This window comes from Sarcophilus harrisii, chromosome 2, assembly GCF_902635505.1.
Source record: "Sarcophilus harrisii chromosome 2, mSarHar1.11, whole genome shotgun sequence".
Classification (NCBI taxonomy): Eukaryota; Metazoa; Chordata; class Mammalia; order Dasyuromorphia; family Dasyuridae; genus Sarcophilus; species Sarcophilus harrisii.
In genome coordinates this window covers 599,764,237-599,788,831 of record NC_045427.1, presented here as the reverse complement: position 1 = coordinate 599,788,831, position 24,595 = coordinate 599,764,237, and the positions used below count along the sequence as shown (strand labels likewise).

General features: G+C 33.4%; 1 protein-coding gene across 1 annotated transcript in view; it reads left to right on the top strand.

Annotated features, from left to right (window-relative positions):
• Window positions 1–24,595, top strand: part of LOC100928663 (pro-neuregulin-3, membrane-bound isoform) — a 176,004-nt gene that overhangs the window by 133,863 nt on the left and 17,546 nt on the right. Inside the window, exons 3-5 of the mRNA XM_031949465.1 lie at window positions 5,750–5,876; window positions 14,694–14,821; window positions 19,333–19,503. Of these exons, the coding sequence (XP_031805325.1) occupies window positions 5,750–5,876; window positions 14,694–14,821; window positions 19,333–19,503 (426 nt within the window). The remainder of the gene's footprint in view (window positions 1–5,749; window positions 5,877–14,693; window positions 14,822–19,332; window positions 19,504–24,595) is intronic.

Here is a 24,595-nt window from a genome sequence, read left to right as displayed (position 1 = left end):
CTATAAATAACCTTCCTGAAAATAGGAGATTACAGCTGAAACACATAGGGTATTATCCCATTCAACTGAGAGCATGGAATTTCACTTTAACAGGGAAAATTATTTTCCCTAGCCTCATTTTTCATGATGCAGAGAATATGTTCAGTAAATTAACAAATATCCCTACTAAAAAAGGTTATGTATAAAAGTAGGCAGATCATTTAACATGCAAGACAATGTAAGTAAAAATTCAGAGAATCTGTGTCTTGCATATGTACAACCTGCATATACAAGTATGTATACATGTGTGTCTGTGCATGTATATGTGTACTATGCATGCATGTAAGAGGTACCTAATTCAAAGCATAAAGAACTGATTGACACCAAATTTAAGAATACTTGGTTTTCATTTTAATTTTCAAACCTTATCAAGTCATTTAATCTCTCTGACTTTGTTACCTTATTATTAGCGCTCTCATCTTTAGCACAAAATGAGCTATAAAACAGGAATACTCTATCTTCACCAAAGGCATTTACCATTATCATGCAAGATGTTCAGTGCAAAACTGAAATAGAATAGACATTCCTTGTAGAACAATCAATTAGTAATTATTTCTCAAGTATTCAGGCACTAGAGGTAAGAAAAAAAAATTCCTGCCTGCTAAGAACATTTATTTTACTTTTTTTTTAAAAAAGTATGTAAATAAATATATTTTAAAAAGAAAGATAATAAAATTTAAGGAGGAGTACACTAGCATCATAAGGAGGCATTTAAACTGAAGGAAAGGAGGGAGAAGGGGAGAACACCTAGATAAGGGATTTCAAACTTTTGGAACTTTCAATCTATCATTTCCTGGAACAGTGAGTAGGTACAGAGATGAACTATATAATTCTTTAATGGCTCAAACTGGATGACAGTATATAGATATGAACTAATGAATATCAGTGTCATTCAGAAAAAGATTATCAGGTCAATGTGAAAACAAAGTTTATACAAAGGTATGGAGAGGTGAGATAAAATGTGGAGATGCCCAAGATCCAGTTGTGGATAATGACATCAAGTCTTGTGCCATTCCAGACTTCTTCAATAAGGTTTAGTCACCGTAAAGTGATTTGCCCAACAATCAGAAAAACTGAATGGTCAGAATTTCCATTGTACAGATTATGAGAAGCTATTGAATGAATAAAACATACAGATAACTAATCCTTTTATTTTAGATAGACATATAAATGGACAATGAGCTTATCCCAGAATAGAATAGAAACAGGAGAGGAGCTTTGCAGATGTGTGGCAGCCTACATTTTGGAGAGATTACCCAAATTGGAGTCTAAGTATTTAAGAGACAAATCATGAGGATGCTGTGAGAATTCAGTGAAGTAATGAATATAAAATAATTAGTGATCCTGAAAGGGTTAGTTATGTATGAGTTGATAATATATGCATATATGTGTGTGGTATTAAATTATATTAGCAAACATATTTCATAATAAAATTGAATTCAGATTATAAAATCAATCGATTCATAACTGTTAATTCTAAGTGTGACCGTTAAAGAAAAATTGAGAGCTACATGAACGGGTTTACAGATTCCAGTGAGACCAGTTCACTCTCTGTCTCACTAGGACTTGGTGGCCACCAGTTTAGGAGAGGAGAATATTCACTATGACAGCAGCAAGATTGGGAAATCAGCTACCATCAAGGCAGCAGAAGGGTCTCTTCATAAATGCTGTGTATGGGGAAGAAATTGTGTATTTAACAATAAGCAAATTACTTTGAAGAAGTAGTTAATCACTTATTTTTAGAGTATAATTTGTAGTTGCACCACATTTAAACTAAAAACTGATTATGGTAATCAGGAGGAATGGAGAACAGCTGGATAAATAGATTTCAGTCTTTTAGAGCTGTCAATCTCTCACTTCCTTGGGCAATGAGTGGGCACAAAGATGAACAATAACCCTCCACAGACTCAGGCTGGGTTGGACTTGGTGTATAAACACGAAAACATCTATAAATATCAGTGTCATTAACAGAGGTTTCAAAGGACCAAAGCCAAAGGGGAAGCAGTGACCCAGAACCCGCCTGCCTGTCTGACTGACCAGCTGGAACCCAAGGAAAACCTTGGGGCAAGGAGAACTTTTCCCTTTATGCCAGTCATGAGAGAAGGCATATGTTCTGGAGAAGGCTTTTGCATTGCGTTTTAAGGCTTTTTTCCTTGTGTTTCAACATATACATAAAAGTGAAAAGCAGGCTAGAATGTTAAGCAGAATAATATTTGAAATGAAACATGAAATCTAAGGATTCTCAGTCTTTTGTTCTAAATTACTTCATTTTTCTCGATCATGATGTATTTGAAACTTATTTTGAAATTCTTAAAATCCCCTTGCCCTAGAGAGGATGGAGAGCTTGATGTTTTTATATCTTTTCTTCTAAGCAAAGGAATGGGCTTGTCATATCTTCAGTGCTTAGCTACATTTCTGAGAATATATTAAAAACACTTCCTATGTGGCACCAAAATTTAGGGAAAATAGGAAAAATAGGATGTTTATAATCATTATTCATCACAAATTCTAATAATAAATTGAAATATTTATATTGAGTTAAAAGTGCAGAGTTGTCTCTTTTGCTGATCCTCTTCCCTACCATACCCTTGAATCATAGTTCAACTCTCAAAGTTATGTCCTGGGCCCTCTTCTTTTCTCTTTTTTGCTATTTCACTTTGTGATCTCAACAGTTTCCATGAATGCAATGACTATCTCATGCTGATGATTCTCAAATATACATACCTTCATCCAAACTCTCTGATGACCTTCCATCTCACATCTCCAACTGCTTTTGAGTCATTTTATGCTGAATATTCAGTAGACATCTTGAACTCAATATATCCAAAATGGAGATCATTATCTGTGCCCTAAACCTTCTCCACTCTACTTTCCCTATTAATATGATAAGGAACACTATCTCTAGCTCCTCAACTTTACAAGATAGGAATTATCTTGGATGCCTTTCTCATCCCCTATCTAATCCAATCCTTGTTGCCAATTCTGGTTGATTTTACCTTTGCAACATTTTTCAAACATACTCCTTTCTCTCCTCTGACATCACAGAAGTGATTAATACATAGAAGGCAGACAGAGTGGGTGAGAGGTTCATATATTATATTCTGCTATGTCACAGTTTAAATTCTAAATCTTCCCAATAGCATGATATAGTGGGAAGAAATTTGGATATGATATCCGGAGAACCAAATTTCATCTTAAACTTTGCCATTTTCTACATTTGTGTTCTTGAGGAAATCTTTTTACTATCCTAGGTCTCAATTTCCACATCTGTTAATTCTGGAGTTAGACTAAATAGTCTTTGGCCAATTTAAATCCAAATCTATTAGTTCAATTTTAAATCCATGATCATGATCGTATGAGCTTAGTGCCTGACACATCTTGGATGCTTTAACAAGTGCTATTGATTGAATATTGAGTGAATATTACAGTTGAAGAAGGCAGGGAATTAAGAAGTCATCAGAATTAAGAGATCATTAGAAGCAGAAATAGAAGATAGTTGAGAAAGGGCTAGAGAAGATCCAGAATTTGACTTTGGACGAGTGAACAATTTCCTCAATTTTGCAATGAGGGGATTAGACAAGATATCTTCTAAAGCTTATCTCTCCTGCATGATAAAAGTTACTAAGATAACTACTTAACTGTGATGTTTTAAGGAAATAGTTGAGTATTGCATTGGTGCCCACATGCCTAATGCTAGCAGTCCTATTGCTTCTAACTGCTATGTGGGACCATGGTTTCCCAACACCACACTTAATTTCTGAATTACTGATCCTATTGTAAGAGCAATAACCCATTTTTGCAAGGACTTTTTAATGAAAATATAATAGATTTATTTCTAACAATAGGCTACAGATTGGCTGTTGGGAAGTAGCTAGATTATTAAGATTAGATTAAAGCTAGCAAGAGGATAAAAGCTTCTCAAAGAACTGAGAAGATAAAAGGAATGTTTGAATGGGCACAAATGCATCCTATTCTCAGCATTTCATTGAACTTATTTGATAGAACCAAAGAATTCTTGTTTCTTGGTACATTTTGGAGGATGCTATTGGAAAGTTATATTTCCTAGACTTTCTGCATTATACTGAGAGTAGCAATGATCTACAGCATATCTAATACTTTCATTTATGCTGAATTAGGTTACTCTATAAGCACTGATTAAGATGGCCAACAGTGAGTCAGTCAAACGTTTAATAAATATCTGAAGTGTATTAGGGACACTACATGTTGGTGATACAAAGAAAGGCATATTGTATATATGTATATGTGTATATATTTGTTATGTATTTTAAATTTAAAATTTTAAATTGTTAAATATATATATATATATATATATATATATACACACACACACACATACATGTATAAATATATGTATGTATTTTTCTCCCTGATTTGAAGGAGTTCACTATCTAATCTGGGAGGCAATAGATAAATAGTTATTTATAAACCAGACTAGATTAAAGCCAGCAAGAGAATAAAATCAAATATAATAGGCAAAAAATTCAGCAGGTAGAGGCAGGTAGAATTAAAGGATATTATGAAAGGTTATTTTTATAGAATATGGGATTTTAGTTGGAACTTGAAAGAAACAGGGGAACCAAGAGAAAGAACATTTTAGGTATAAGGAATATACAAGTAGGTCAGCATGACAAAAGGTAGATAAAATGAGGTGTTCCATTTCCCCATTGAGGTCAATGAAATATCCATCAAACAAAGAATGCCAGTGCATTGAAACTCAGTTTGTTAACAAGCATTTATTCTATATTTACTATATTTAAGGTATGGTGCAAAATTCTAGAAATCCATAAAAGGTCAAATAGTTAAATAAATATAAATATAAATAGTTAAAAAAAAACTGATTCCTGTCTTTCAGGAATTCACATTCTAAAGGGAAGCCAATATTCAAATGTCTGTGCATGTAAAATATATACAGTCTAAATGGAAAATAACCTCTGAAGGAAGACACTAGTAGAGATACTCAGAAAATTCTTTTGAAAGTGTAATTGGGTATGAATCTTGAAGGAAGTGTGAGAAGCCAGGAAGGTGAAAGCATTTAACTTTCGACCCCCACATAAATTTCATTTAAGAATGGCAAATCTTGACTCAGACCAAATTCAACAGACATGTGATAGAGAGAACAATTTGCATTGAGAAAGAGGCCTGTGGGGACTGAATGTGGATCCCAACATAATATTTTCACCGTTTTTGTTGTTTGCTTGCTTTTTTTGCCTTTTTCATCTGATTTTTCATATGCAGCATGATAAATGTGGAAAGATGTTCAAAAGAACTCCACATGTTTAACATATATTGGATTACTTGCTGTTTAGGGGAGGGAATGGGGAGAAGGGAAGGAGAAAAAAATTTGGAACACAGGTTAAGCAAGTGTGAATGTTGAAAACTATCTTTGCATACATTTTGAAAATAAAAAGCTGTTTTTTAAAAATTAATTAATTGATTTAAAAAAAAAAGAATGGTATATCTCCTCACTCCCCAATATTTTTATAGATAATAGGATGCTCTAGCTCAATTAGATTCTTTGAATATGGTTCCCTCTGGTGACAAGAATGATCTCTTCTCAATAATTTAATGTTGCTATCTTTAGAAAATCATAAATGTCAGAGGCTATAAGAATGATGTTTTCTCTGAGGGGCAAAAAAATATGTGTATGTCAAAAATCAATGAAAATAAAGTTTTTCTTTTTTTCTCACAGGAAACAAACTAAACAAATCCAGGGGCAGTTGAAAGAAATGCAGAGTGGTAAAAAATACAGCCTCAATGCCTCCAGCATGATGGTCAAATCAGACAACATGGCACAGAGCAGAGGCCAGCCGCAAAATGTAAGTGATCTGGACACATAGACCATGGAACAATGTGGCTTGATTCACTGAAATAATGGCATTTAGATGAGACTGGTGCCTACCTGCACTTGACGTTGAACAATTTCAGAAGTGCTAAATTTTTGCATGTCTTAAAGGAAGACATGAGAGAAAGGTCAAAGGAACTTTGGTGAAAGAAACAGAAGCTACTTTTCAGATATCAGCTGTGATAATTGTAACTTGTAAATAGTTTCTGGTGAAATTTAGGATGGAGACTAAATGTAAATCAACACATGCTATGTTCACTTATTTTTCTTTTTCTCATGTTTTTTCCCTTTTGTTCTGATTTCTCTCTCCCAACATGAGTCATAAAGAAATTGGTATTTTTAAAAAATTAATAGACATTTATAAGTTTCTGAAAAAACAATAAAAGTTAAAAGAAATTCAGGAGTTCTAGACCCCAGTGAAAATAAGGCAGTTCTTCCCTTCAGGCAGCATGGTACACTAGAAAGAACATGTGCAGTTAGATGAACAAGCTCTGATAGTTACTACTCATGTGACATTGGGTCCTGTAAACTTTTATTGCCAAATTTCTTCAGCTGTAAAATGAAAGGGTTGGACTCCATGACTTTGAGACTTTGAGGTTTCTTCTAGCTCTAAATATGTAATCCTAACTTCTATTGGCATGTCTTTCATTGGGAATAGAGGAAAATATATAGAGATATAGATATAGACATATAGAATATGTTAAATACACTACATTTAAAATGTACAGTGAATAGACTACTTTGTCTAGTGTTAGAAAGATCTAAGCTCACAATCAATACAGACACAAACTGTGACCATGATAAATTTCTTAACCTTTGACTGAGTTTTATCAATTGCAAAATAGGGATAGTAATCATACCCAATTCACAGGATTATTTTGAGGATCAAATGAGGTTTTTGTAAAACACTTAGCACAGTACCTAGAATATAGTAGATGCTTAACTAATTCTTTTTTTTTAAGCAATAATTACAACTTTATGGTATAGGGGTAATAACTTGATATTCCTTCTTTCCTTCCTTCCTTCCTTCTTTCCTTCCTTCCTTCCTTCCTTCCTTTTTTCTTTCCTTCCTTTCTTCTTTTCTTCCTTCCTTGCTTTCTTCCTTTCTTCTTTCCTTCTTTCCTTTCTTCCTTCCTTCCCTCTTTCCATTTGCATTACTAAGACACAAACACTGTGTAATGATTATGTATATGTCTATATATGCATATATCTACATATATGTATATGCATACATACATAACTGAGAAACTATATGTATGAACGTTATGTGAATATATGTGTACATATATTTACACACACACACACATATATGTTTCTGAAAAAAAAAATCTCTTATTTGCTGCAGCTGAAAAAGTATTTTATCAAGGACCAAAAGTTGACTTTTTTGTACATGGCTTCTATGTGCAGCTCCAAGCAACACTGCTTTCATAGAGTCTCAGAAACATCAGTTATGCAAAGCAGAACAAAACATTTAAAAAGAAGAGAATTCTGTTTGATAAACATAGAGGTATTTCTCTCCTTTTTACAGTTATGCTTTATCCAAGGGTACCATTTCCTCCCATTCTCTATAATGGAGCGTTTTCAGCTTCTGATGAACAAAGGCCCTGGAACAAAGCCATCGGTACAAACCAAGCATTTCAGTATAATAGGCAATCACCCAGGACACATTAAAGCCCCTCCACATGTTTAAATTGCTCTGAATTTTTGTATCATTTGTGATTCTAAGAAATCATTACCAAAAATGTCATTATGCTATACAGAACAGATGTATTTAGATGTTGCCCACAAATGAAAATCTTCTCACACCAACATTTTGCAAAACTTCCTTTTGGAATAATTGAAGAGGAATCTGTTATGGTTTTATTTTGTTTTTGCAATGATAGGATAGATTTTTCAGTTTTCACTAATGATTATGTTAGTAATTTCTGATATAAGGCTAAAATTTTCCTCATAAATTTATCCTCTACTTTTGTGAGTTGAAGTTCTCTGATGTTTTGTCTATTATCTGTTACTAGTTAATCTTCGATAGGCATCTGGGTATAGATTTTTTAAAAAGTGACCTTGAAGTTGAGCACTGTGATAATTTTTTTTCTCCAATATTAATTTGCTGTTTTGCTACAGAGAAGTCTCTAAATCTCTCTGATCTTAGTTCTTTCATGTATAAAAATGGTAATACTTGTATGATTATCTGGTATGAGGGAAATAATAATGAATTTTAAAAGAAACTTTAAAAGAATATATAAATTTTAGTGGTTATTATATAACAAGCTACCCATGATTCTTCAATAAATCCTTCAGTGGAATGATCACATCTTACTTTGGCATAGCATTTTATAATTTGTAAAGTGTTTTATCATGATTTTTAATTTTTTTCTCCAGGCAATAATCTTTATTTTTTTAAGTATGAAAATTGAGTTTGAGAAAATTAAATAAACACCAAATAATTATTAAATGACTCAGCTGAGACTATATACTAGGCCATTATATATTCAAAGCATTATAGATTCTTTTATTTGAAAGGATTTCAAAGATCATTTCTATCAAACAAACTCTTCTTTGTCTGGTGTAATTCACTTAACAACTGGACAGCCAATTTTTCCTAGTAGAATTCCAGCGTTGGGGAACTCCCTTGATCCCAAGGCTATCAATTCTCCTTCAGGACGACTTTGATGATTAATTAGGTTCCCTTACTTGAAGGTAAAATTGCCCATTATTCCTAGTTATGCCCTTAGGTACCAAGAAGAACAATTGTATTCTCTCTTCCAAATTATACCCTTTCATGCTAAGACAATGGATATTATATCCATTTAATTCTTTCTTTCACAGCCTAAACACCCTCAGTTCCTGTAACCAATCCTCACTTAGCAGAACATAGTATCACTAGCACATCCCCCCTTTTTTCACCATACTTCTATTAATGCAACTTGAATCTACCTTATTTTTTTAGGCTGCCATATTCTAATATTAATTAATATTAAGATTACAGTCTCCTGAAACTCATCAATCTCATTATCTAGTTTCATCTCCCTTATCCCATATTTTTACACTGAGTTTTTGGGCAGGATCTAATTATCTAGCATTATATGGATCCCTATGAAATTCCATGAAATAGCAAATTACTCCTTGTGAAACCCAACATGCTGTCCTAAAAAAAATATATTTCATTCCTGATTTTGACAAAAACTGTCCTTCTGAATTTTGTGTTATCTGTAAATTGGATAAGCATGCAACATTCTCCCTATTAATCTGGAAAGTAAAGTGACACTTCTTAGCTATTACAATGCATTTCTCTAATAAGAAAATAAACCTGCATTTTGTACATGCATAATTGTTCCTTGACATTGATAGAGACACAAATATTTTCTAGCAGACCGTAATGTATTTTATATTTAAAAACAATTTTTATCTATTTATTTATTTTAAACTTAAATTAAAAATAGGAAAAACAAAGCAAAACAAAACAAAACAATATTTCTATGTGCACAACTAAACACAAGAAAGGATTCACAATATAAAGCAATATATTTCCATTTCAAGAAAGTCCATATAATATATAGATTGTATACAGAGTTGTCCATCTTTTCTTTGCTTCCTTGTAGATTTTCTTTTGTTCTCTGCTATGCACTTTTTACTTTGTCAGTCCCCTCTTTCTACCCCAAGAAGACTACAATCAATTACAGACACAAACAAACATATATATGGTAGTAGCTTGATAATTATTAATTGATTCCACAAGACACAAGAGTAGGAAAATACAAGAAATATCAAAAGACTTTTCTCAATCCTTATCCTTCCCATCTCAAGCCACAGCCTAACCATTCTTCTCCTCCAAATTCCCCAGAGGGACAAATAGGGCTTCCAAATGAGAAGAAACAAGCCAATGCATCCCAGCACAGCAAGGATCCCTCCTTTTTGATCTAGCTTACTTTTTGAGACCTTGACTTTTATACTTTCCCCCTATTCCCACAGTCTAAGCCTTTTTGGATAGGTGGGTGGGGAAATGTTTCTGGATGTGGAGGAAGAAGCTATGGTACCATGATCTCTGCCAGGTTGAGCACTATCAGTAGTCCTGGATACTCCTCATTTGCTTCTGCCTGGGCTTTTTATACTGATACTCTGGCATTACAATGAGTATTGAGCAAATGTCAAATGCTAAAACATTTTTTTTCTGGTCAAAATGCACGAAATACCAGATTTGACCAGTTTCAAAACAGATGAATGATAAGGTACTAGTTCAGATTGTTTTGAGGACTGTGAATGACACTGTAGCTTAGTTCTGTTGTTAAAGTATATACCATAGTTAGAAACATAAATATTCCCTTTAACAATTATCAGGAGCTACTTTTGTCTTACTTTGTTTTCCTTAAAGTTTCACATTGAACCTGACAAATTGTTGGTGTTAAAATGTCTATTAACTAGTTAACTAATCATATGATCAGTGATATATATCAGCTTGGAAGGGATTTCTGTGACCATCTAATCTGAAAATCTCATTTTAAATATGAGGAAATGGTGACCAAGCTACCCTTCAAAATTGTGACAAGAATTAGGGAAAGCAGTAACCCTAAAGAGAAGATATTCTTTCTAACACTGGTATGCTCTCCTTCCTTTTGTGGTTCTGAAGGGTGACAATTAGGGAATAGAGGAGAAACAGGGAGACTCATTCATTCTATTTGTGCTCAGAGCAAGCCAACTATTTTAGGCAGGCCCAACAATAGAAGAAACCTTTACTTGTCTGCTCTAGAAGAGATATAAAAGAAAAGAGTACATCTGTGTTCTGAATATTTTTCTTTTGGGGGAAATCCAACAAGCATTGTGTCCTGAAGTCAGGTCTGTCTATTTGGAATTCTTTCCTGATCACAGTGTTTAACAAATGAATCTTCAATGTCAGGCATTCCCCTAAGTTCATTAAACATTTATGGGGAAGGGTTTCACTTTACAATTGTTTAACAAGATGTGGAACAGATAGTCTAGTGAAGCAACATGATATTCAGGAACCAGCAATGATTACTGATAGTGTAAAACTGGAAAGGCTGGATTCTAACCTAGAGAAACAGGAAATCTTGTCTTCTTATAGGAGATTCTGACCTTCAGAAGCCAAGCAGGGAATAAATAGAATAAAATTTATATTTGGAGTAAGAGGAGGTTGAGTGGTATTTTTAAAAATCATAATTTTATGCCTTGAAAATATGTAAACAATGGCCTAGCAAATTCTTGGAGATGCCACTTTTGTGGAACAGTGAAAAATTCAAAAAATATTTTAAAAAACCACAGAAATACTCAATAATAACAATAACAATAGCAATGGAAGGCAATCAGTAAATTTGAATTTACTAAGTGTCTACAATGTGCCAGCTGCTAACAAAAAAGTATTTACTATATGACAGATATTTTTCCAGATACAAAGAATAAAAAGAAAAAATGAAACATTCTCTACTCTCAATGACTTTATGGGGTATCTATCATGAGGGGAAGCATGGATATGTAAGTACAATTAGAAGAAATATAAAAGAAATATGAGACAGATAAATGAGAGAAATTAGGGAAAGAGAATACTAGTAATTGGTAGGAGGATGAGGAAGGCTATATATAAAAAGTTTTCTTTGTGCTGAGTCTTAAAAGGAGTAAAAACTATAGACTTTGCAGTCATCAGGGAGTCCATTGTAGCTTAAGCAATTAGTTAGATAACAAAATGGGAGACAGAGTACAACAGGCATGAAATAGAAAAGACCATTTTGACTTTATTATAGATTAAAAGTGAGAGAATAATGTATAATATAGCTAGGATGGTTGATGCAAGCCTGTCTATAAAAGGCCAAACAGAAGAGTTGGTTCTTTTTCTCTAGAGACAATAAGCAATCACTGAAGTTCATTGAATAATAGTGTGACATGGTCAGAAGTGCATAAAAGGAAAATTACTTTGACAATTGGGTGGTGGATGACTGGTAGTAGGAAGAGATCAATTAGAACTATTACAGTAGTTCAGGGGAGAGGTAATTAGGTCTCAAACTAAGAGGGCCAATGATGTGATTAATGAGAAAGGAACAGATGCAAGAGATGTTTTTATGGAGGCAGGAAAGTAAGGAACTGTCAAGTGATATGCCATGTGGCAAAGTAGATATAAAGCAAGTTTGGAAATTAGTAATCCCTGAGTTCAAGCCCTGCCTCTGACATATATTAACTTTAAGAACACAGGCAAGTTTCTTAATTTATCAATGCTTCAGGCAATTTTTTAAGGAATTGGAATTTCTTATCTAGAATTGCAGATAAATTGTCCAATCATCATCCTGCATTGGAGAAGAGAATTCACATAGCAGGAAATCCATCTGCCAATGAAAGCACCAATCTTTACTTCAATTCTAATATCACCACTATTAATATTAATACTACAATGTTAATAATGCATATAGTACTTTGAATTTTACAAAGTGCTTTCCCTACTACAGCAAGCTGATAAAATAAATAGCAAAGGTATCATTACTACCTCTTTTACAAATGTAAATACTGTCTCAAAGAAATAAAGGACTTTTTGCCAAATGTAATAATTTTTTTTAAATGTTAGAACAAAGATTTGAATCTCCAGTCTCCTATCTCCAAGTCCCAGTGCTCTAAGTTATAGCATATTTCTGAAATTTTTGAAATCCAATTTCTTTCACGTATCTATAGCTCATTGGATCCCATAACTATCACTCTTTAATGGCAAAATGCTATACTCAGACACTGTGCATCATTGCAAGCCTTATATATAACTTGCAAAATAAGATAAGATAAAAATCATAAAAACTGAGTCTTAACTTGGTCTGAATAGCTTTCAAATGCTGCTTTTGAGAATCCACCTGAAGTGACTCTTTCAAACGTTCTATAGCCATTCAATCTGGCCAATCTATTGGGAAACAGGAATCAAATTTAAGGAACTGTTTACAGAGATAGAGATTATTCTTTAATGACAAAGCAAAAGGAATGATGTTTAACCTGTTTTAAATTATTATTCTTTTCTTCAATTCTTATTTTTAATCTTTCTTTTTTTTGGGGGGAGGGGATTGTCAGGAGGCAAGAATTCCCTATTATCATCACTGCCAGCATTGTTCTCCAACAAAACCATCCCATTTACTTTCTTCATTTTGGCTGTGAATGCCTAGCAGCACTGAAGGCTGCAGGGAGAGAGAGAGGGCAAGTCTTGCCACTTTGTTTCCAAGGTATCCCTGTTCCATCTGAACAGTCTATTGATTTTAGTGCACTCTACACAAAATGTTAGGATCAAGGAAGTTGACAGAGCGGCTTCCATGAACTCATGCTGAAGCTTGGAGCCGAAGACTGACATCTTAATTGCATTTGAGTCCATGCTTGCCTGGAGTTTTCCTAGATGTAGAATCTTGAAGGCACTTAGCAGATCAGTGTGCACTACTGCAAATCAAGGTGCACATTTAGGATGGAAAATTATTTCTCCATGCCTTTTTTTTATAACAAAAAGGCATTTAGGATGCTGAGTTACAAATCCATATTTTAAGCTGATCACATCGTTATCTATATCGCCTCTATGGTCCTTAAGCAAAGATATAATACATGAAGCTACATTCCTGAATTTTCAAATTTTCACCTGGAATTTTGTGTTGTTCAGTCCTTTTTAAAAAAATGTATTTATATGGAATAATCAATACAGTGGGTGGACTTCATAAGCTGAATTCTCAGTGAAGCCCCTCAGGATCATTTAGATGGTAATGGTATGTGTTGGGATGCGAGTGGAATTCTGACTCAAGGGACACATTTTGTATTTGAATAGCATCTTTGTTTCATTAGTGTTTATAGTCTTGTTCAAAATATGGTCAGTGCTGCCACTTGGTGGTTGATTGAGGAGGTTCCAAAGGAATCATATATAGGTCAAACTTGCATAATCCTGGTTTTGCTTCCTTACTAGTTCATCAGATCTTTCACTGGTCTGTTTTCTTTGCTGATCTGTGTGACTGATAGAGGCTGAAGTTTTACTTTCATAATTTTTTGTGCAGTCTCTATGATATCCATTGATACCCCAGCTGAAATGGTTACATATATTGTGTGTTTATATAATGTTACACCTTATTCTATTATATTTTACATGTTACATGTATCACATGCATACTACACATATACATCTACTACATATGTGTGTGTATGAAGGGAGAGAGAGAGAGACTTAGAGGCATAGAGAGAAATAGAGCGACACACACACAAGCCAAGAGAGAGAAATAGAGAGACAGAGACAAGAGAAAGAGAAGCACAGAGAGAGAGAGAGAGAGAGAGACAGACAGACACAGAGAAAGAGGGAGATGGATAGAGGATGGTGGATTTCATTGGTATAGGAAACTGTGATCTCTTAATTGATAAAAATGAAAGGGAAGGATGAGTTAGACCAACTTCAAGATGTGGGATCTTGTGATCCTAAGATTTTTCTCTAATCTCTCTTTGAACAGAAGAGAGCTATATCCTGGAAGTGACTAATGTGGATATCGTAGAACTGATATTCCTGACAGAAAACATCTCCATAATAATTTATAAGCTGGGACTTAGAGGGGGAAATACCTCCAAATGGACTAAAGAAACACTTTTCTTCCATAGGTTTTCAGAAAAATCTGAAGTATAAAGTATATAAACAAAGGAATGACATATTTCTCAGTCACTATAATTCTATTCATACATTTTCAGTATAGGTGGAATTGTTGAGAATCTCCCAGTCTCAAGTACTTTTTTGAAGCTTTTTTTCCCTTTTTTTAATCTTTCTCATTTGGTGATTTTTTAAAAATGCATTATCCTACAGTATTCAAAGACGGAAAGGCACCCAGGGCGAACCTTGGAGAAAATGATGGAATCCAGTTTTACTGGCAATCAACCTTTTCCAGAAGTTCATTCTCCTGACAGAGGAAGCCAGTCCTTCAAACACCACAGGTAAACAGGATTGAAAGCAAAATAGGGTTCAGTAACTTTCAGAACTTCAAGTGATCAAACAGATATTTACTTACTTTAATAACACATATATCGCCTAATAATTGCATTGGTGGTGAAGAATCTGTAATCTGTGTTCCAATCTGTTTAAGTCCAAATCTCTCCCAGCAGGTAGATCAAGAAAGTTCATAATGCCGGCCATAGATGATATCTTCTTGTGTGGAAAGCCTAAAAGAAGCATTAACAAAACCCATCAAAGTTATAGACACAGCCCTGTGAATAAAACAATTGTATTCTGAAAGACTATTAAAAAGCATAACTTCCCTCCCCCTTCTCCTGTTTTATCTCAAATTTGTGAAGTTAATGACTCATTCCCCCTTAGGCAAATGGCATCATAAATGTTCAATCTTCTAGCATAGTTACTTTAAACAAACAGATCTTGAAACGGGACAGAAACATGACAACCTTCCCTCCTGTGCTCACCAGGGACAGTGCTATTTAAGGTAACAAGACAAATGAGAGTTGTAGAAGCTGATTGGATGACATATATCTATTTTCTGGAAAAAACTTTCCAACTTAGTATTTTCTGAGATGGCAAATTTCAGTTTCAAAGGACTTTAGAGATAATCTAGTTGAATATCCTCATTGTACAGATTAAAAATATGACATGAATAGATATAATTGGCTTAACTAAATACAGGCACATGGATAAAACTCAAACCCACATCTATTGCATTTAAATAGATCTTCAAGGTTTGCATTCTTCTAATTTGGTTGGCATGGTAATAGTATTTTTTTTAAAGAGCTGTGAATTAGCATCTGTGATGTCTCTTGAACTATATGATGATGCTTACAATGTATAGCTATAAAAAAAACAGAATTATGAATAAAAATTACAAACTATTTTTATCAAATTTTTCTATAAAATGATATTCCATGGATCCATGTACTATTAATATGACTCAATCTAGGTTAATCATTCTGGGATTAAAGTTCCTTATCAATAAAAAAGTGACTTATTTATTATACTTAAATTATGATGATGGGGCTTGACAATGGGAAAAAAAAATAATACATGAAACAGCAGGGGGAAACAATATTAGCTAAGGAATCAGATCTGAGTTGGATTCCAAGTTCAACCACTTTCTATCTATGAAGCTTTGAATGAGAAAATTTCTCTGAACCTTTGTTTCTTTATATATGAAATAAGGAGTTGGGGTAAATATGTTTTATTTTCCTTTTGTTCTAAATTAATGATTCTATGATTTTGGTTTTCTTCTTATATCTTTTGATTATGAGTTTAAAAAGTACAAGAAACTTGCATATGATCTTTTGTTTTAAGGCAATTGGTGTTAATGACTAAGATTTTTCTCTAATCTCTCTTTGAACAGAAGAGAGCTATATCCTGGAAGTGACTAATGTGGATATCGTAGATCACCCAGCTAGAAAATGTTTAGTGTAATTCAAAGTCAGCTCCTCCTGATTCCAGGTCTAGTGTTCTATCCATTGTGCCATATAGCTGTCCCTAATTTGTTTGTGATCATTTAAATCAATACGTTATAATTTAAAATATTCAATTTACCTATTATCAAAATAATAGTATTTGCTTTACATAAATAAGAGAAATGTAGAAGGATTTTATAGGGATTCTTTATTTCTTAGAAGAAATTAAAAGAAAAAAAAATAACCAAACACAGTCTTTTAGAAGCAAAATATTTTATTTAAAGCAGTTTCCCCAAGATATTAAAAGGGGGGGAAATGCAGTGTGTGTTATTAAATCTACTCAAATAAAATCTCATTGATTATATTTCCTCTAGCATTATAAAATAAAATTGCAAATATAAAAATTAAAATTATTACAAACAATGGATATTTTTTCTTTCTTAAAAGTGACTGAAATTGTGGAACAATTTTATTTCTGTTCATGGCAAATGTTCTGGCTCTTATGTCTTGCTTAAAAGACTTTTCCTAAATATACTTAAAATAAATTACACAAAAAAATGTCTTTAAGAGAAGCTTTAGTTTTGGACTATTCCCAGAGTGCCTTAATTTGGCTGTCCCTCATATATATTTTTTCTTTTGACCAATAGACAAGGTTTGATGGATAAAGAAGTTCTTTTGTAATTTCACAATTTATAGTTTAATAGATCAGCCTATTGTTTTGTAAGACATGCTGTAGGCTTCCATATTTCCATGATTGATCACCCAATTGCTGATTTATATATCCTGCAAACTGCTCCATAACTTATCAAGTGCCACTGGTTTACACAAGTACTATTTGGTTGATTGATTGGTAGAAGAAAAAGATCGTATTCATTTTCAGTTGTGTCACTAGTTCATTCTTTATGACTAGTGGTGTGATAGGTTTAAGCCACAAATAATTTCTGATTATATGTCTCAAATGTGACTCATTAAGTAATTTCTGAATTGCAGCTAGCAATCACAGAAAATATCTTTTGAAGAAGTCCATTAAAATTGAGTGTTTCTTTTATTTGGAAACATTGAAAGAAATATTACTTCATAAAATAATAACAACAATAATGGCACAATAATAATACTAAAGCTTCTACTTTATTGATAGATATTTTTGTAAAATATAATGATAATAATAACTATTTTATATGGTACATTAAAAGTATAATATTTCTAAAGCACTTAGCCCAATGAGTGATGCATAGTAGGTACTTAAAAGAAATGATTTGTTTGAAGTCAGACAGGCAATAATTGTCAGAGCAATTTCCCATAAATGAATATAAATTCAGCACCCATGGAAAGAGTGTATCATGCTGCCTCCCAATGTCTATAGAAAGTCTCTTTGAATGTGGAAATATTTGTTTTTATCTTCCTTCATGGAGCAATGTAGATATCCTCTAAGTTAAGTGAAGATTTGGCACAAATATGTCAAATTCATACTTTTGCCTAAGATTTTAAGTCCACCTAGAGTCATTTTGACTGGATTTCCTAAAATCTAATGGTGAATATCATCACTACTACAATAGATCAGTCCAGGAGGTCAATTTGATCAATTTAATGTAAAACAAAGAATACTGGAATGGAAGTCAAAATACCTGTACTTAAATTTCCTTACTTATATTTGCTGTGTAATACAGCTTCAACTCATAATTTTTCCCTTTCTGAGCTCCAACTTTCCATTTCTGTAACAATGATGATTTGGATTAGTTAATCTTTAATGTTCCTTCCAACTCTGAGAGTCTTTTCCCCTTTTCATTCTATAAATTTAATGGAAAAAGGGAAAAATCAGTCAAACTATTTGATTGAAGAGATGGCTCACCCCAGGAGCCTGAGGTAGACAAGGCTTACAATGAAACCCCTTTGAGTCTCTTGTGCCTTAGCCATACTGTCAAAACATATGTATGTGTCAAAATTATTGTAGAGTGTATACTTAGTTGTATCTGGGAGCAGGTTTAAAGGAAAACCAATGTGAATTCCACAATAGCTGAAAATTTAGAGTGATGAGTTGGAATTGTGTACTAAGAAGAAATTGTCAATTTCAACAAGGTTTCTTTATATAATAGCTGAAACAAGTGCAAATTTCCAGACAAATCCCTACAGGGCTCTCTGTTTTACTTGTTAGTCTTTAGTAATAGGACTCCTTTATTTCTTCCTGAGTAAACTGTCTCAGAAAGCAAGATATGAATTTAGAGGGGTGGACCTTGGTCTGTTGTTTTGTAAAACAAAAGAAAACTACCACCACCACCACCACCACCACCACAACAACAACAACAAAATATCTGCTCCAATTTTCAACAGGGTTTATTTATTTTGTTTTATTTAAACATATGCAAGAAACCATGAGAATATCTGCCTCTCCATTTTTCTAAGTATAAACCAGAATAAGTATTACCTCCTTTCTAATATCACATGCTTCCCACCCTGTAGGGAAAAAACTCTGAAGGATCTTAAATACTCTTGGACTTGGCCATCCACTCTGCTGCGGAACCATTAGGGCAGCTGACCTTTTCTGGTTTTCTTCCAACTAAACATTCCTATGTGTGTTCACATTCCCAATTATATTATGAACATTTTGAGAGTAGATAGTCTCTTTTTCTAGAGCATAGTAACATTTTATATATATATATAAAACATAGTAGACTTGTTATTAGTATCATCAACATTTTCTTCATCAAATACTAATGTTTACATAGCACTTTCACATATACCTTCCCCCCAAAAAAAATCTGTTACTCTCATTATATAACAGAAGAAACTGAGTCTGAGTAACCAAGGTTCACATACCAAATACGTGTCTCAGACAAGATTTAAACCCAAATATTCTTGAGCCTATCCACTAAGCTACACTGCCTTCATCTATACATTGACTGATTACACCTACAAATTTCTGTGAGAGACAAACAGTTGTACAATTTACAATTTAAGCAACCAGATGTAGTTACTGTTGTGCTTCCTATTAGGGTCTTTCTCCATGGAGCCAATTTTGTTTGTTTTCCACTTTTATTCTACAAACTTCTTCTCTCCTTTCTTTTATTGTTTAGGAGTCTTTCTTCATGTTGTAGCCCAGGGCAACGGACTGGGATGCTACATAGGAATGCTTTTCGAAGGACACCACCATCTCCTCGAAATCGACTCAACGGGATTGCAGGACCAGCATATCAACAACTGGAAGAGGCAAGAATTACAGATCAAGACACAATTCCTTGCCAAGGGTAAGTAGCCCTTCAAAAGCAAGATAATAATAACATTTTGGCAAAATGTTTTAAAATTTGCATGTTCTTTACTCAGAAGAAAGCTATACAGAATGAAGAGTCTCATATTTTAATCTCCATTTTCCAAGTAATGACCACTATGATTAAGTGGTGTAGTCATTGAAATTTAATTAACAAGTAGAGGAGAATAACAAAATGACTGAATCATAGAAAATCAAAATGGAAAGGAAGGGGTTATTGAGTCTAAACCATCCTGAATCCCATCTACATTCTCCCTGGCATGTCATGTATATAGTCATTTTCCATTTTTGTCATAGTTGTAAAATATTGGTAGGAGGTATGATTACATTACTGTTTAAATTTGTGTTTCTCTAATTGTTGATGAATTTAAGCACTTCTTTTTAATAACTTGAATTTCTTCTTTTGAACACTGCCTATTTGTACCCTTTGGCCATTTTTCTACTTTGAAACATCCTATTATTAAAAATTTAAATCAGTTCCTTATGTAGCTTTCTTAAAGGTTAAATTATACTCTCATCTTCTACAGAAAACATTTTCCATGTCTCTTAGTGGTTAGTATTTTCTGTCCCATAAACAAACAAGCAAGCAAGCAAACAAAGAAATGAATGAATGAACAAAGGAACAAACCAGTGAATAAATAAACAAGCAAACATATATTTAAATATTATCTTCCCACTCACTTCCCCTGAGTAAAATGTAAATTAGTTAATACAGCTAACTATTACACAGTGTTTAATAAATTTTCATTGAATGAAGACATAAGTGGATGACCAGAGTAGAGTCAAACTATCACTGCTGTGACAAAAAACAGATCAGTGTTGAACTCTATTAATAACAGAGCTCTGGTCAATCCAATTTTCTGACTCATCTGATTTGTACCTGATAGGACATATCATTTTTTTTCTCTTCTTCTTTTCTAACTGAATTTGCTTTACTGCTGCTGCCAACCTAGCAGCCAGAGTAGAGAGAGACACAGAGATAGCAAGAAATTGTTCATCTTGTCACTTTGTGGGGGTAGGGGTTTCTTAGGTTTTCTCTAGGTATGAATTTGTGCATCACTCAGGCCTTTCTGTCAAAAGATAAGAACAATATCTTTCAGGAAGATTCAAAAATGAGAAGATGAATAGCAAGCATCTCCTGTTTTATAGTTTGTAACATTCCAAGTGGACTTGAACAATGCATTTGGTAAGATCTGGAATGACAGCTGCAAATATAACAAAACAGAGGAGTCATTTGAAACGCATGACGAAAGTTGGGAAATGTTTTTTCTTTTTTTCTTATCTCTGAAAATGTTAGTCATTATGCCCTTAATTATCAATAATTGATGTTGCTATTGATAATTTTGCCTATCAATCACAAATAATGATTTTAAATAAAATTGGACTTTCTCATCAAGATCTAGGTGGAAGCTCATCCACAGACATCATATTTTAAATGACTGAGGTTAGCATCAAAGGTATATATGTGTTAAACAAATAAATAAATGCAGAATCATGTTACATGGGTAATGGTCAAGTTTGGATTGACTTCTCCATTCCCTGGAGAGAACCATCTCTTCTCTTTACCTAAGTTTCTTGGAATCCTTACACACATTTGAGGTTCAGCTCAAAGATCAGTTCCTATATAAATCATTGTTCTGCTATAACCCTAAAAATAACCTTTTATGTACTTCATTTATTCTTTGGATTAACTTGTGTATATATATATATATATATATATATATATATATATATATACACACACACACACACACATATATATATATATATATGTTATAAGATCAGATTCTTTGATTTTTGAAGGCAGGGATTATTTTGTTTTTCTCTTTAAGTAATTGGCAACTAGCAGAAGGAACCCAGAAAGAAGGTTTTCAATAACTTGCCTAGAACAGAATTGAAGAGAATGGATGTGATTTGGATGTTTTATTTTGAGTCTGGATGCCTATGAAGAGCAATGGCAACCAAGTTTCATGTGAAGATTGTCTTCCAAGTTGACAGTTTAAAGCACTATTAGAAGTTAGTGGTAAAGTGGGTGAAGAACTAGGCTTTGAGTCAGAAAGATCCAAGTTCAAATCTGGACACTGACATTTATTGGTTGGATGACACTATTAAAATCATTTAACCATATCTTTCCTTGACTATAAAATTAGGGTAATAATATATCTTTCCCTTCAAGGTTGTTCTGAGGGTTAAATGAGATGATATTTATTTAAAAAAAGAGAGAGCCAGGATGGCAGGGTGTAGACAGGTCTTTGTTGGAAATCTTCCTGGCTTCCTGGAAATCAGAATCAATAACAAATCAAGACTTTCAATGGGTTTTGGTGACAGAAGAGACAAATATTTGGAGTGTCACAAATTTCCAGCAAAAGATATTTTAGAAAAAATTCAGGAAAGGTCTGTCTCAATCAGTCAGGGGAGTAGGTAGCCCCATTCTTTGCATGCAGGGAGACCCAGGGCAAAGAAACCAGGGGATCTACTGGGAAGTTCTCAGCCAACATACTGCAGTGGTGGCTACTCTGCCCTGGTTCAGAAACTAGTGGAACAGCAGACAGTGAGCCCCTGAACCCCAGAATAACAAGCAAGACTGGGCCATCCCCACTGAGCAAAGGAATAAAGGCAGCAGCACTGGCCCCAGGGTAGTGTGAATCTGCTGTGGCTTGTAGAAGAAGCTTGGGACAATCTCCTCTTTGCCTTAAGAGTATATCTCAACCTTTAAAGATAAAGCAAAAAAAAAAAAAAAAAAGTGTTGTGAATATAGATAATGATTTTGGAGACAGGAAAAAGCAGATCTCAAACACTAATTTCAAAGGCAATTTCAAGGCCAAACCATCTCTAGGTTAAGTCTCAGAGGATGATATGAGATTCTCTATAACTCAAAAGGCTTTCTTGGAAGATTCAACAAGGATCTTAAAAAAATAATTGGAAGAAAAATAGGAAAGTGAATGAGAGCTTTGGAAAAGGAAACACAGAAATTGTCTGAAGAAAATCACTCCTTAAAAATAGATTTGGTGAAATGGAGAAAGAAAGCAACTCCTTGAAAAATAGAATTGGTGAAATGGAAACAGAACAATTCCCTAAAAATTAGAATTGGTGAAATGGAAAAAAAAAATGAGATGAACAAAACAACTCATTTAGAAGTTCAATTGGCTAAATGCAAAAGGAGGTAAAAAGCTAATTGAATAAAATAATTCACTAAAAATTAGAGTTAAACAAATGGAAGTGAATGATTCAATGATACATCCAGAATCAGTCAAACAAAGAAAAATGAAAAAAAAATTGAAAAAATGTAAAATACCTCATTAGAAAAATAGCTGACATTAAAAATAGATCCAGGAGAAGCAATCTAAGAGTTACTAGATTACTTTAAAATACAATAAAAAAATGAACCTAGACAACATCTTTCAAGAAATCATCAAGAAAAACTGCCTTGATGTCCTAAAACCAGAAGGTAAAATAACCATTGAATGAATCCACCTCCTGAAAGAGTCCCCAAATTAAAACTCCAAGGAATAACATAGCTAAATTTCAGAATTATCAGATCAAGCAGAAAATACTGCAAGCATCTAGAAACAATTCAGATATCAAGGAGCCACAATTAGGATTACCCAGGATCTAGGATGTTCCATTTTAGAGAATTATTTTCTTCTCTGGGGTGGAAAAGGAACTGTATTTGAAGAAGAGTAAAGGGGAGCTAAATGGGATAAATTACATCACTTGAAAAGATAAAATGAACTATTACAATTAAGGGAAAAAAGGGAGGGAGATGAGCACTGTGTGAACTCTAATCTCATTAGATTAGACTCAGAGAGAATATCAAACACATTTCATTTGATGGAGAAACTTGTTTCACCCTAGAGGGAAATAGGAGGGGGAAGGGAAAAGAAAAGGGGGAAAACTAATAAAAGAGAGAGCAGAAGTAGAAGGGGAAAAAGATATGAAAGGGGAAAGCAGCTGTAAAAGCAGAGGGCAGATTGAGGGAGATGGTGGTCAGAAGCAAAACACTGGGGAGGAAGGAAAGGGGAAAAAGAAAGAGAAAAATTTAACATGGGGGAAATAAGGTGACAGAAAATAAGAGTTAGTAATTTTAACTATGAATGTGAATGGGATAAACTCACCTTAAAATGGAAGCAGATAGCAGACTGTATTAAAAGCCAGAATTATATAATATATTGTTTACAAGAAACACATTTAAAGAAGAGTGATACATACAAAATAAAAGTAAAAGTCTGGAGAAGAATTTATTATGTTTCAGCTGAAGTAAAAAAAATTAAAAAGCAGGAGTAATAATACAAATCTCAGATCAAGCAAAAGCAAAAGTAGATCAAATTAAAAGACATAAGGAAGGAAACTACATCTTGCTGAAAGATACCATGGACAATAAAGTAATATCAATACTAAGCATATATCCACTAAGTGTTATAGCATCCAGTTCTTAGGGAAGTAATTAAGAGAGTTGCAAGAAGAAATAGACAGTAAAACTATGTAAGTGGGGGATCTCAACCTTACTCCCTCAGAACTAGATAACTCAAACAATAAAATAATTAAGAAAGAAGCTAAGCAGGTAACTAGAATTTTAGAAAAGTTAGGTATGATCGATCTTTAGAGAAAATTAAATGTGTACAGAAAGGATATTTTTTCTTTTTTCTTGGTGATACATGGAATATGCATAAAAATTGACTATGTATTAGGCCATAAAAATGTCAAAATAAAATGCAGAAAGGAGAAATAGTAAATGCAACTTTTTCAGATCATGATGCAATGAAAATTACATGTAATAATGAGCCAGAGAAAAATAGACTAAAAATTAATTAGAAATAAAAAAAATGTAATTCTAAAAAATGAGTGGGTGAAACAATAAATCATAGAAACAATTTATAATTTCATTCAAGAGAATGACAATAATGAGACAACATGCCAAAATTTAAGGGATGGCCAAAACAGTTCTTAAGGAAAATTTTATATCTCTAGATACTTATTTGAATAAAATAGACAAGGAAGATCAATGAATTGGGCATGCAACTAAAGACATTAGAAAAATAAACATATTTAAAAATCCCAGTTCCATTGATGTA